The 14,000-nt window shown below is 36.4% G+C and overlaps 1 protein-coding gene across 3 annotated transcripts in view; it reads left to right on the forward strand.

Annotated features, from left to right (window-relative positions):
• Positions 1 to 14,000, forward strand: part of traf2b (Tnf receptor-associated factor 2b) — a 47,293-nt gene that overhangs the window by 21,016 nt on the left and 12,277 nt on the right. For all 3 annotated transcript variants that reach the window (XM_048190125.1, XM_048190126.1, XM_048190128.1), the window contains exon 2: positions 6,950 to 7,170. In XM_048190125.1, coding sequence (XP_048046082.1) covers positions 6,950 to 7,170 — 221 coding nt within the window. The remainder of the gene's footprint in view (positions 1 to 6,949; positions 7,171 to 14,000) is intronic.

Genomic DNA, 14,000 nt, shown 5'->3' on the forward strand with positions numbered 1-14,000 from the left:
ATATACCGTGCTCAGGGAGTAGGGAGCAGTGAACACTGCGTAGGGACCCTGTCGAATGGAACGCAGCTAAAGTGTCCATCGTATGCACATTTCAGAATCTCACCGGAATTAGTAAATCATCCGGGTACTTTTCGCCTACTGTTTTTCGAATACTAGGAATTCGGACATACTACTCTGTTCACATATATCATAAAGAAGTATTCGATTTCGGGCGCAGTTATAGCAACTCAAGTCAGAAGAATAGTCTGAAGGTCTGAGCCGAGTTTGGTGGTTGTAGCTTTAAAGCTCTAGAGATATAATCTAAAATTAGGCTCAGAAGAAGTAGTTTGTGAAGCTAGTTGATCAGTAAATTGTTGGCTTTTTCAAGCCAACTTAAATATAAAAATGTTTAAGTTTGAAATTAAATAACCTATTAAGTCTAACCTATTACGAGCCACCTCGTAATTCCTGTAATTATGAGATTGTAACTTGTAAAAAGTGTTCACGTCCTGTCAGAGCTCATAATTACAGTTTGTAAGTTGGGAGTTTTCTGAAAGCTCCCACGTGTACCACGTGGCCGCTGTACCACCTGACCGCTGTAGATTCATTTAGGCCGTGAACAGCTCCAAATATAACGTCACGTGTTGTCATCTCATCTCAAGATTCTGGTAAATATGAGGTGGCGTGAACGCAGCATAAGTATTTGGTGCTGTGATAAACAACATTGTGAATACAAAAAACTGAATGGCAGTTTGAAGCATTTTAAATACTGTTCAGTAGCACAGCTGTTGAACCAACCAGTCAGCTTCTGTCTTTCCGTAACAACATCGAAAGCTCAGCCGAACAGCTGATCATAGCTGTACAGGGCGGGTTTTATTTCTCATCTCCAATATATCTAGTAGTAAAGCTAATGCAAGGGCTAGAAATCACCGTTGACCGTTCGCAAAGACACGCCCCCTTCTGTTGCTGTTGCTCCAACAAGCCTTGCCACTCATGCCACACATCATGTCACACATCATGTTCTCACGCAGTGAAAAATACATCGTGGAACCGATCATCTCTTCCTACTAGTTAATTTATAGTATCAAATAAACATGAATGAACATCATAAGGAAATTAAGGAATGTTGTTTTAATTGCAGAAAGGCATCAGTACACACCTTTTTTTCAAGTTCAGATCCACATACATTAATCTGCTGACTTTTTTTTTATTTTTATTTTTATTTTTTTTATTGAAACAACAGTAGGGGAATACAAAGACATTTGAATCTATAAAACAATTAAATGTAAATTCTGTATCTTATATTACAAATCAATCATGTTTCTATTATATTAAGTATCACTTTTAATGTAAAAAGCGCAACGCTTTGGAAAGGATTGGCGCAGCCACGTTTTCCACGCCTTTTTAGACGTGACATGTGAACGGCCCCTTAAACACAGTGCATTCCTGCAAATTAATGCATAGTTGAAGCAAAAGTCATTGCCATTTGTAATGAACTGCGCATGTGCGTGATAAGATCTTTGTCTCAGGTCCTAGCAGATAGATACAACTGTAAAATGCTCACTGCCGTTCGCCGTGCGAGAATGACTGAAAAAAGTCAGTTTTTTTTTTTTTTTTTGGAGTCAGGGACCCCTAATAGGATAGAAATTTTTCCAAGGACCCCCTTGTAATTATTACATTGATTAAACCCAAAATTGATGTGGGTGAGAGTAATGTGCTTGTTTTATTGGTGAAAATGGTCCCCATTTGCAAATGTACTTTTTTAAAAATAGGCTACAGCTCAAGTTTATTATTTACCGTATTTTCAAGAAAATAAGTCGCACTTATAAGTCGAACCAGGTCAAACTTGCATTGTTGAGAGAAAAACACAGATAAGTTGATTCGTGTAGAAGTCACAATTTATTATTAGATTCAGAAATAATGTAAAATACTGGTAAATAAGACAAAACGTTAAAAAACTCTAAACACTGTAAACATGTATTTTACTTCAGGGTTCCACAAATCCGTTCCTGGAGAGCCACTGCCCTGCAGAGTTTTAACTCAAATCCTGATCAAACTCTGATCCTGAAGACTAGCTTGGTCAATTAGCTTGGTCAGGTGTGATTGATCAGAGTTGAAGCTAAACTCTGCAGGGCATTGGCCCTCCAGGGCAAGATTTGAGGAACCCTGCTCTAAATCCTAGGTAGGCCTATTCAGAACAGAGAAAAAATGAAAAATATATGTATAAAATAAACATAAATTATAGTGCCTTTCATTATAAACATTTATTTTAAATGCCGAGCCTATAACAAACTAGTCCCATTTAGAGCAAAACTGAAACTGAACCCCGTTGTGGGCTCATGTTCGGCATGAATTGTTTCCATGAATGAGTCATTAGTCGCGGTGTAACATATTGTACAAAACACAAATTAAATTCAGTAACCAAATAACTTTTCTCTGTTCAGTTGTCTCATAAGAGGCTACGATGTCAAGTTAACAATGTGAGAAGAACTGATATGTTTGTGTGCGCGTGAGGCGCCGACACGATCACTGGATTAAATCAGTGGAAATACTCCTTAAAATACTTAAAGATTTAATTCAACAAAAAATGAAAATTCTGTCATTTACTCACCCTCATGTCCTTTCAAAACAGCAAGACTTTAGTTCATCAAAGATCTTAAAGATCTTCTTGATGAACTCTAAGAGCTTTCTGTACTTTCCATGGACAGCTACTCAACTACCACTTTGATGCTTTAAAAAGTTCATAAAGAAAACATGAAACTAATTTATATGAATTTAAATGGTTTAGTCCTTGGAAATTTTCTGAAGAGGCTCAATTGCTTTATATGATAAACATTTACTTTCAAACATTGATCAGTGAACAAAATGAAAAGCTCAACTGAACCTGCTTGATGCGCGAAATCAAACCTCATTGGTTCTTCCGGAAGCGCAAACGTGCTGCATAATACACGAGAATGAACCTCATTGGTTTCTGCAAGTCAAGCAAACATGCTTGAGCTTCCATTTACCACAAGTGATGTGTGCGATAATGAATGTTTATATGTGAATAAAAGCCAAAATTCAATCTGTTAATCATATAAAGCGATTGTGTCTCTTCAGAAAATTTTGACTAAACCACTCAATTTATATTGCTTTAAAACTTTATGATCTCTTTATGAACTTTTTAAAGTTTAAAGTAGTAGTTGCGAAGTCAACGGAGGGACAGAAAGGTCTCAGGTTTCATCAAAAAGATCTTAATTTTTGTTCTGAAGATTAAAGAAAGTATTATGGCTGTGGAACGACATGAGAGTGAGTAATTAATGACAGAATTTTCATTTTTGGGTGAACTAACCCTTTAAAACTTAAAGGTCACGTTTTTCGTGTTTTTTTTGAAGCTTTGATTGTGTTTATAGTGTGCAATATAGCGTGTTCATGTTTCGCGTGTAAAAAAGACAGTATTTTTCACATAATTTACTTATCTGTATACTGCTGTTTCCACTGTCATAAAAACGGGCTGATGACTTCCTTGTTCTATGAAGTCCCTCCTTCAGAAATGCGTAACGAGTTCTGATTGTGCCAGCGGTTCCTGTGTTGTGGTTCGACAGCAGTTTGGCGCATCTTGCCCGGAAAGGTCACGCCTCTTACCATAACGTGGAGATGCATGCACTCAGTTTTATTGTAAACATGTCTTTAATTTTACCCTATCAATTTGATTGGACTTCGGGATGAAAATAACAGCGTTTCGACGACATGGCGACAAACACACTCTACAAACGCAACTCTTGTGTATTCCTGTGGGCGGAGGTTAGTCAAAAAACTGTTTTAGTGACGTCATTAAAGAAGGAAGTAGAGGGATGTGGTCCAAACTGGCCGTTCGATGTAGGCGACTTCTGTTAAATAAAATATCTCGCTTGGCATTGAACTTTGAGCTTTAAAATTTTACAGATTTTATTTATACTCTAACAACAACATTACACACTAACTAAAGTTTGAAACATGGGATCACGAAGAACGGGACCTTTAAAATACTCCCATCAGATAAGGGTAAGGCATCATTCAAAATGTTAAAAGTAGGGCTGTCAAATGATTAAAATTTTTAATCAAATTAATCAGAATTTTCAGTGGATTAATCAGGATTAATCACTATTTGCAATTACACCTGAATCCTAACCATTTTTTTTTCTGAAATGCATACCAAAAGATAAATAACATAAATAACAGTTAATTTAGTCTTAGTCTTGTGCCAAATGTCCTTGTTAGTTTTAGTCATATTTAGTCATTCACATATCTTTTTTTGTTAGTTTCTTGATAACAGACCGCTGCTAACTATAACACACCGTCGCCATGAAAAACAGAGCGTTGCCATGGACACACAGGATTCTAACCGTAGAGACGGAGCGCACTATTTTCTTTAGCGGAAGCAATACAATCGTTTTTAAATCAATAAACTCCTTTTTAAATCATAATTTTGTGTCAAATTATTGATTTATTTGGTAGGTAGCAATGTAATAAACGGGATCCGAACTCGTTCTGAATATTTTAAAGGTGTAACAGCTGATGAAAAAGCAGAGACGATTGTAGACGAAAATTAAGAGAGTAGTTATCTTAGTTTTTATTTTATGCAAAACATTTTCGTCTCGTCTTTTTTCGTCAAATTCATGTTAATTTAGTCTTAGTGAGCGTTTTTGGACAGTGGTGCAGTCTTGCCATCGTCTCGTTTTAGTCATGAAAAAAAAGGTCGTTGACGAACATATTTCGTCTTGTCTGACGAAATTAACACTTGACTTGGTTTAATTCATTCCAGAAAATAATCAAAGCAATGTTATTTGATAAGTTACAGACTGATTTACCTGCATGGGTAGGATTTACCATAGGCTACAAGCTTGAACAGCTCCGGTGAAATTGAAACTCCTTGTTACAAATCTTGCAAATAACCTAGTACTTGTTAACTGTACCATCATCATTCTTTTTATATTTGAATCCGTCAATAGGCCCACTTTGCTCACCTTACTCCATTTCGCCTCTAGCTCCCAACCACTTCCCTGACTTTCCGACTTTCCTGACCTGAATAATTTGTCACACTGCGCATGCGTGAAATGCGTTAAAACAATTTACGTAATTAACAACAAACAACTAATTAACGTCGTTAACGCGCTATTTTTGACAGCCCTAGTTAAAAGGCCTATTTTTATTTGTGTACCTTCAAAATAACAGCAAAATGTTGTAACATGTAACAAAAATGAACCAAAACTCAGCAGAGTTGCCTACTTTTCAAACAGGCATGAAAATATATCTACAGAAACCTTGAAGTTCCTACTTTTAAGTGTATACCTTTTGCTTTTTTGACATTAAATGCATTATAAGTGACTTTGGAATATAAAGAGTAGCACGTTTCAGATAAAAAAAAAAAAAAAGTGACTTGAAGTCGGTACGGTATAGCAAATTATTTTGCGGACCCCAGGCAATGGGTCACAGACACCACTTTGAAAATCCCAGAGAAATCCATGGTTGCATTACCTCAACAAATCAGCTAAAAGATTAACAATTGGGTGTTAAAGAAATTGTCAAAAATACATTTTCAAAGAAAATAGGGTGCTAAATAAAGCTTCAGTTTTAGTATATTATAAAACTAATAAAAAGTGTTAAAAACTAAAATATGTTATTCAAAAACCTGGCTAGCTGTACTCATCCTGGTAACACAACTGGAAAAAAGTAACATACATATACGTTTTATATGTACAACTTGGTCACAACTTAAATTAGGTGTCTTTAACTATATTTTTTAAATATAAGTACAATGTAAAAAAAAAAAAAAACATAAAACAATCATTTTTGCTTTTCATTTTTGCTCTGTAATGGTGACTTGTTTTTTTTTTATTTGTTTGTTTGTTTTGTTTTATTACTCATCAAAAGGTTGATTACATATGGTTGAACAATCCATGACGCATATCCTGTCCAGTTTTCTTTTAGTGTCTCTTTGCATTTTTGTCCATGCCAAAATTCTGATGGGCTTATATGATATATACACTGATGATAACAGAATTTGTGCTTGTTTGATTTTAATGTAATTATCTTCTTACATGCATTCAAGACAACATGAAATTAAAAGGGAGCCTATTTACTTTCTCAATACACCTTCTTGATCTTACTGTACACAATTAATCAGTTCACATTTTGTAACCTTTCATCAAAATTATTTAGGCTGATAAATAATTATTTTCTCTTACTTTGAAATCGCAGAGTAATCCTCCTCAATCAACTGTAAATTCACATTATGGTCTGACTTGTTGTATATACTCTTTCCCTCATTTGACATATTTCACAAAATATTTCATATAATGGAAGTAAAATGAGTTTTAAATGTAATTTTATGTTGTTTATCCACTTCAAAACAAACAAATTACTCTTCTTAAAAATAGTGCTTTAGCATACCTGCATGTTTGTGCTTTTGAACACTGACCAGCTTACAACATCATTAATACATCATATCTGATCATTTACTAAACTGATTATTTACTAATGGTTTGTTCATCATTTGTTCATGATGAACAATTGTTTATTGAGATAATGATACTAAAACAGTTTTGACAAATACTTAAATGATTTATAAGTTGTAAATAATGTATCAACTAATAATTTATAAACCATCTACTAATGATCTGTTTGATTTATTTCATGATTTACACATTTTTAAAGATAATTTACAACACATTAAATAGTTAGCTTGCCACTTAATCATTTTTGAAAGTATAGTCATGTTTCGTAAATGATTTGTTCATCATTAATAACTTATAAGTGACTTATAACTGAATTAATAAAACATTAATAAAATGTTAACATCACTTATTAAACATTTATGAATGTAAAGTCATGTTTTGTAAATGATTAGCTCATCATTTACTAATAATTTATAAATTACTTATAACTAAACGTTATTATAAAGTGTTACCAATTGTTCTGTTCTTATAAGTTGTGCTCTACATTTTTACAGATGATCAGCACTACTGCCACTGTGGGTAAATGGAAGGCAATGGCACGTCCATCTTTACCATCCTCATTGGACTCCACATTGCCTGGGATATCTCGAGAAGTGTTGTCAGTGTCCATGGAACCAAAATATCAATGCCAGCAATGCAAAGAGATTCTTAGGAAACCTTTCCAAGCACAGTGTGGACATCGCTTCTGTGTGTTCTGTTTCAAACAACTCACCAGGTACCCAGGGCAACCCTCTGCCTCATGCTCTGCATTAATTGCCACCCTCTCCATGGACATTCCCAATCTCTTTAATCTACTTCTGCACTGTAGCTAGATGGAAAATTATTCCACCTTTTGCTTGATGTTGATCCACTCTTTTGCATCTTAACCCAGAGGGTTCTACTTGCATCTGAATATACTTTCTCTGTGGATATGTCCTAGGATATTTTCAGTCTTTGGTGAGCTTTACCTGGGTGTCAGTCATTTGGCTATAATTATTGTCAACGTTTAGTTGTTATCCTTTTAGGACAAGTATTTATATGATATAACTAGGCCTTTCACTAACAGTTATTTTGGTAATTGAGTAAGTGATTGATTACTTTGACGATTAATCGAGTAATCTGATACTGTTTTTGTGGTAATAAAATACACCTAAGTGAACAATAGCCTTTATGCTGTGTTCACACCAAACGCGAATAGAGCGTCTGGCGCGAATGATTTCAATGTTAAGTCAATGTAAAGACGCGTTTACGCGCGTCTGGAGGTCTTGCGGCGCGAATGAGGCGTTTAGCGCGGCGCGAATGACGCGAATTGAGCGTTTCGCGCGATACGCGCGTTACGCGCGAATGGTGCTTTTTGTGCATTTAGCGTTTGACGCGAATTCGCGTCTGACGCCCGAGTTGAAAAATTTGAACTTTGGCGTAAATTCGCGCCGCGTTAACCAATCAGGAGCCTGCTTGCTGCTGTGGCGGCAGGCCCGCCCGGAGTCACTCATTCAAAATGGAGGAACGATTGATATTATCAGTGAGCAGTCACCCAGAGATTTATGACACAAGTTCATACTTCAGACAGGAATAAAAAGGACCTCGCTTGGAAGAGTGTCGGTGAGGAGATTGGGCTACATGGTAAGTTGTAAATACACATTTTACTTTTGAGTCACGTACACGTTTATCGACCCGCGGCCTTCCCGCGACGCTGACCCCTACGCCGCTGTTCTGCTCTCCAGAGCAAATACAAAGCGGTAGCTCTCTCGATGAACGCACGATCAACATCAGCCATCTTGCAAACAGACAACCGCCTAGCACTTGCCCCTCCCACAAGAAGCGGATTTCGCCTCAGACGCGCGTCAATTTCGCTTCAAACGCTTGTTTTTTACGCGCGTCTATTTCGCTCTAGACGCGCAAATGCATTCAAAATGTTCAAGCGGCAAACTAGACGCGGTAGACGCGAATTTGACGCTCTATTCGCGTTTGGTGTGAACGCAGCATTAAAATGACTTAATTTACATATATAATAACAATTAGGCAGTAATAATTGTTTCAAATAAAGTATCAAAAGCAAGTAATCATTTGGTTTTATTCAACAACACTTAAAATACATAATATATATCAGGGGTGCAACGGTTCTCGGTAAAAAATCGAACCGTACCATTCTCAACTTACGGTTTGGCACGCACTTGCACCGCGGTCCATCTCGAATTATGACGCATCTATAGGCTAATATGGTTTGTTTAAAATAGCAACGTGGAAAACTGACAGACAGAGTTCAGATAATGTATGTTTCAGTCGATGGATGCGCATTCTGGCTTCTAAAAATGTTACAACAACGATAATCAGAAAGCGTGGACAAAACAGTCACTCTTTGTAAACTTTGTTCAGTGTGAGTCCTGTGTGCTCTAATGTCCAGTCACTTACACCGTCATCACCCGGGTGTTGATAGCGCGCGAGCACAGGTGAGACTTGAACAGCACACGTTGCTATCTGTGTTTAAACTAAACTCATTTAAGCCTTGCTAATTTAAACATTAAAGAGCAAGACTTGAAAGAGAACTCGCGCGCGCTGTTAAAAGATTTGTGTGTGCGCTCATCCGAATCTTTCAAGTCTTGCGCTTGGCGAGTATCCTAGCAAACATAGTCGGTTATGTCTTGAGTGTAATAGTCGAGAGAAAGACAACGAATGTGTAACAGTATGTGTACTGGATCGTGCATGTCTTATTTGGAAAAAAACTATTCCTGCTGCCTGTGTTTTTAATGTTAAATCAAACAACAGATGACAAAGAAATCACTCACTGCTCTTGACTGAATAGCTTTTGTAACTAAATAATGATTAATATTTATTTAATTTATACAGTGAAGATAATATGCAGTGTTATTTTATATTTGATTACTTTATCCATTTTCTGTACCTGAAACCTACTGTTGGATACCTGAAAAACCTGAAAAGCACTGTTTTTGATGTTGCTTGTAGTTTGATTATTTGTTCTTATTTTCTTTATTTTTGTTTGACAGTAGTCCTATTTTCCCTGAACATTGCACATACCGAACTGTACCAAAACCATGGGCCTAAAACTGTGATGCAAACCGAACCGTGAGCAGTTTGAACCGTTGCACCCCTAATATATATAATATAAACATAATCAAGTTATGAAATGATGTAACACTTTACAGCATGATAAAATTCTTGTTTAATATTGGTCTTCAAACAATTCAAATGTCTACTTAATATTTATTGGTCCACTTCTTTATGATATAAATGCTACAGCCAATGTAATTTCTTAAACAAGAATATGTTGACACTGGACATCAAAACATGCAAATTAAGGTTTAAACTTTTATTTTAAAAATCGTGATAAACAACAACTGAACGATGAACAACCCAATCTCATAGCATATGCAGAGATGAAGTTTATTAACTGAGCTGCCGAGACATGCTCCACGCATGTAAATGATAACAGTGCAACACTTATGAAACACAAAGCAAGTCAGACTTAAAATGTGTTCCCAAATGCACATTATTGGAAACCCAAACAAACAGCACATGCAGAGACAGAGTTAATGAGGAGCAGCATTTACTGTGAATGGAGCCGCATGTAAATAATTAAAACTGTCGTGTTAATCGGCATGGGTTATTTGCAATCAAGGATTTTTTTTTTTTAGTTTAGCACTAAAATTTAATTGAGGCATCATGACAGCCCTAGATACAACTAATGCTGTGTTTATAGTTATTTATTTATGAATGGATATTTTATTACCCACTTTGTAGCCTTCATGCTGAAATTACAACCATTGCAAATAAAATAAATAATAATAATAATAAAAATTAAAAGTGGTTGAATTAATTGTCCATGACTGAATTAAATTAATTAAATTTAATTTAATTTAATTTGAAAAGCCTGTTATTTGTCTAGATCCTGGCAATATGTTGGATACATACATAATATGTATTATGTGGAGTAAAACAACTTTTTTAAATTAAGAGATTAATAAATCAAATGCAAACTGATAGGATTTTTTCTTGATGCTTCTTTTGATGCTTAACAACACATGAGCATGATGTCCCTGTCAAACCCATCCTAAGTCATCACCTGATGCATTACCTGACCACCACACATTTTTTTATGTCTTCCTCATCTGACACACCTGATTCCTGATTCAACATATCATCTCTGACAGTTTATTAATAGAGACTGAAAACCTGAATTGAGCATTATTGATAAGGGACATATTCAGGATCAATATGAGAAGTACTGCACTAAGCAATCTGAATGTAAACCCAGTTGCGAAGCTGTCTTACTCATAACATCTTACATACTGTAGGTCTGACATCAGCTTGGAGATGAATGGATTGGAATGTGTTTTAAGTACCTGTTGTCCGAATAAGGTGTGGTATGTCAGCGTCCTAATCCTAAAGAAAAAAAAAAAAAATGTGGTTCCTGTCTTGGCTCACAAGTTGCATTCAGAGTTTCTCTGATTTCCTGGATTCCAAATCCCCACTGCTTTGGAAGCGAGGAAGGATGAGGTAATTTTGCCAAAATCACCTGCTTCTGTGAGTTTGGTGAGAAATTGAGAAGCTGTTGAGCATTTCAAATTTAGATTTTAGATGCTTTTATCCAAAGCGACTTACAATAGATTGACAAAAGCAACAACAATATATTAGAGGCAGAGGCAAAATATTAACTGTATACAATGCCATGTTTATTAGAAAGCTAGATTAGGAAATAAATCAAAGCAGAGGAGAAATACAGAAAAGAGAGAAGAGGATTTTTTGTGCAAGTAAATTGGTTTAGAGTTGTGGAGTGGCTTAGTGCTGGCACAAAAAAAGTTGTGTCTACAGCTGCTTCTTGAAAAGTTTGAAGTTTCAGCAGTTTGGGTGGAGGTTAGCAGATCTACCAGAGAGGAGCAGAGAGGGGGAAGGTTTTGGAAAGTGACTTTGTGCCTTGTTGTGAAGGAACAAGTCATGACTTATTCAGTGTTAAGTGGGTAGGGTGGGAGTAGGGCTGGGCGATATATTGCATGTGATTGTCACGCGCATTTCGTCAGTAAAGCCGGTTCCCTGATTGCCGCTAAATCGCCATCACCTGCTTTCAAATGGAGCGGCATTTAATAGACAGAGCCGTAGTTCACTGACAAGCCACACAATATCGCGTTCATTATCGAAGGCGATTCATCTGCGATATGAACGCGATATTGCGTGGCTTGTCAGTACTACTTTACTGATGAAATGCGCGTGACAATCACATGCGATATATCGCCCAGCCCTAGGTGGGAGTTGGGCGGTGACGGGGCACATTGCGATATAGGTCATCTTTGGCTGATTGAAGACAAGATGTGCTTCTGCCATCAGACATTCACTGGTGTGCACGTCATGGTTTCAACTCATAACGCATGATCTCATGCGCCATCACCTTTTGGCCTGGTAACAAGATGCTTGGCCAGTTTCTTCTTGTGGAAAGTGATGTCAGCAAATTTACGAAATATTTCCATTGTGTAAGTTGCCCGCACTAGTTATAGTGGAGCAGATGAGGTGCAGACAATGAGATAATTTTGAATAAAACCAGAGGGGCACTTTATTAAAGAATATGGTTAAGGTATAGGTGAGGAATCCTGGTGAAGGGAATGGCCATCAAAAATCTGTGGTCTCCATTCATACCAGGATGAATGTGTAATGTTTGGGGCAGGAGCTTGTCTGAAGTCTGTGTGCTGGTGATTGTGGTTTCAAAGAGCAGTGCTGGTTTGTGCATGCATAGTCAGCACGGCACAGTCTCCTAAGAAAATTCCTGTCGGTTTTCTCCAGCTCTTGCCATTTTTGTGAACTAATTTGATCTGATTTCTTCGCTGAATTATTCAGTGACTTTCTGTAAGTTGCATGATTACACCAGTTGGTGGTGACCAAGTGTCATTCCAAAGAGTCGTTCAACTGACACAAATGTTATTAAAATGTCTACAGATCAAAAAACTCAAGAAACTGCGAAAGGAAACTGAAAAACATGCTATGACATCAGCTTACATTTAACATGCATATATCACATGCCCCCTTTCGTGCAGTCATTGGTTTTTGTTCACGAATAGAATTATTTAGTTCGTTGACATGCCTTGTTCAGTTGAATGACAAATATCAGTGTATTAACATATTAGAATCTGCATTTTAACAAAATGTCTATGTTCACTGTCCTTTTCAAAAATACAAAAAAGTCTTTAAATTTCAAGAAAAGTTTTTCAAAGTCTCATTTTCAATTGCAAGAAATGTCGGCATTAAATATATGCGTTTGTTTTACCCCTTTTATTGACTTTACTTGTGCCTGTGGACTACTATAGTCTGATAAATTTACTTATCTTTCGTTTACTTGTGGCTCAGATAAATGTCAGTTTGTATATAGCCCTTGAAGCCTTTTATAATATGTCAGCCAGAGGTGCATTTCCCAGAAGCATTGTTAGCCAACTATGGTCGCAAGTTCTGTTGTTATCAGCATAGTTCAATGAGTTGGTGATTCTTGAAACCATAGTTCCAATGAACATTTGCAAACAGCATCGCAAAGTTGTGTGGTTGGAATGACAGACCTGTGGTTAGAAGCATAGTTTCTTAAATCCTTAATAAATCCTTATCTGGAGCAAAATAAGCAAGCTGACATTCAGTACAATCTATATCATTCATTTCGAATATGTACAAATTTCATTTATGTCTTTTAGTTTGTCAAGAGATTTAAAGCGCTGTTTTTGAAGAGTGCACTAGTAAGTAAGAAGGAGCCTATGATTAAATCTGGAAATAAAGCAAAATAATTAGTCTGCAGATGCCAAATTAATTGAAAAAAGTTATTATAAATTTGCGGCAATGCGGATTCAAGAAACAGTCATAACTATCTAGTTAATTTCTTCAGCGATGCATTGTATTATGGTAGTTGAGCAGCGCATTACATCGTTGTATGGGAATGGGAAATGTACCCCAGTATAGGATGTGGCCAAAAAAGTATTGTTGTCATGATACCAGAATTATGACTTCGATAGTATGATAGCTACTTGACTAAAATGTCTTGATACTACTACTGAACCGATATGTATAAAGTGCACGGCCAGTGTGCCTGTATGGAGAGGAAGCAGAGCGCTGCACACACATTGCTTTGCTGTCGCACATCAATGCAACTCAGGAAATATGGCTCTTATTAAAATGCTGTCATTCTTAAAATACCGGTACAGTAAAATGAGGTATTGCGATATAAGCAGGGTATTTCGTACAACACTAATAAAAAGAGAAGATATGTAATATGGGTAAACATTCTTGAATGCTACACTACATTTCTTTTTTTTTATTCAAGGTTTTTTTATTGAAAGAAAAAAAACATTCACAACAAAACAGAACACTCCACCAATTTCAGAAGAGAAAATAAAGGACCCCACCCCAACCCCATGTAACATGTCAGACCATTAAGAAAAATAAATAAATAAAAGAGGAAAGTAATGTTAATAATACATAAACGTACATTCAGAACAATTCATTTGCAGTAGTGTTCTCCGCAAAGGTCAGAAAAGTTTGCCAAGTGGTAGAGAATCTCTTGCCTCCTGGCAAGAAGTTAAC

The sequence above is a fragment of the Megalobrama amblycephala genome, linkage group LG4 (genome assembly GCF_018812025.1).
Source record: "Megalobrama amblycephala isolate DHTTF-2021 linkage group LG4, ASM1881202v1, whole genome shotgun sequence".
NCBI lineage: Eukaryota > Metazoa > Chordata > Actinopteri > Cypriniformes > Xenocyprididae > Megalobrama > Megalobrama amblycephala.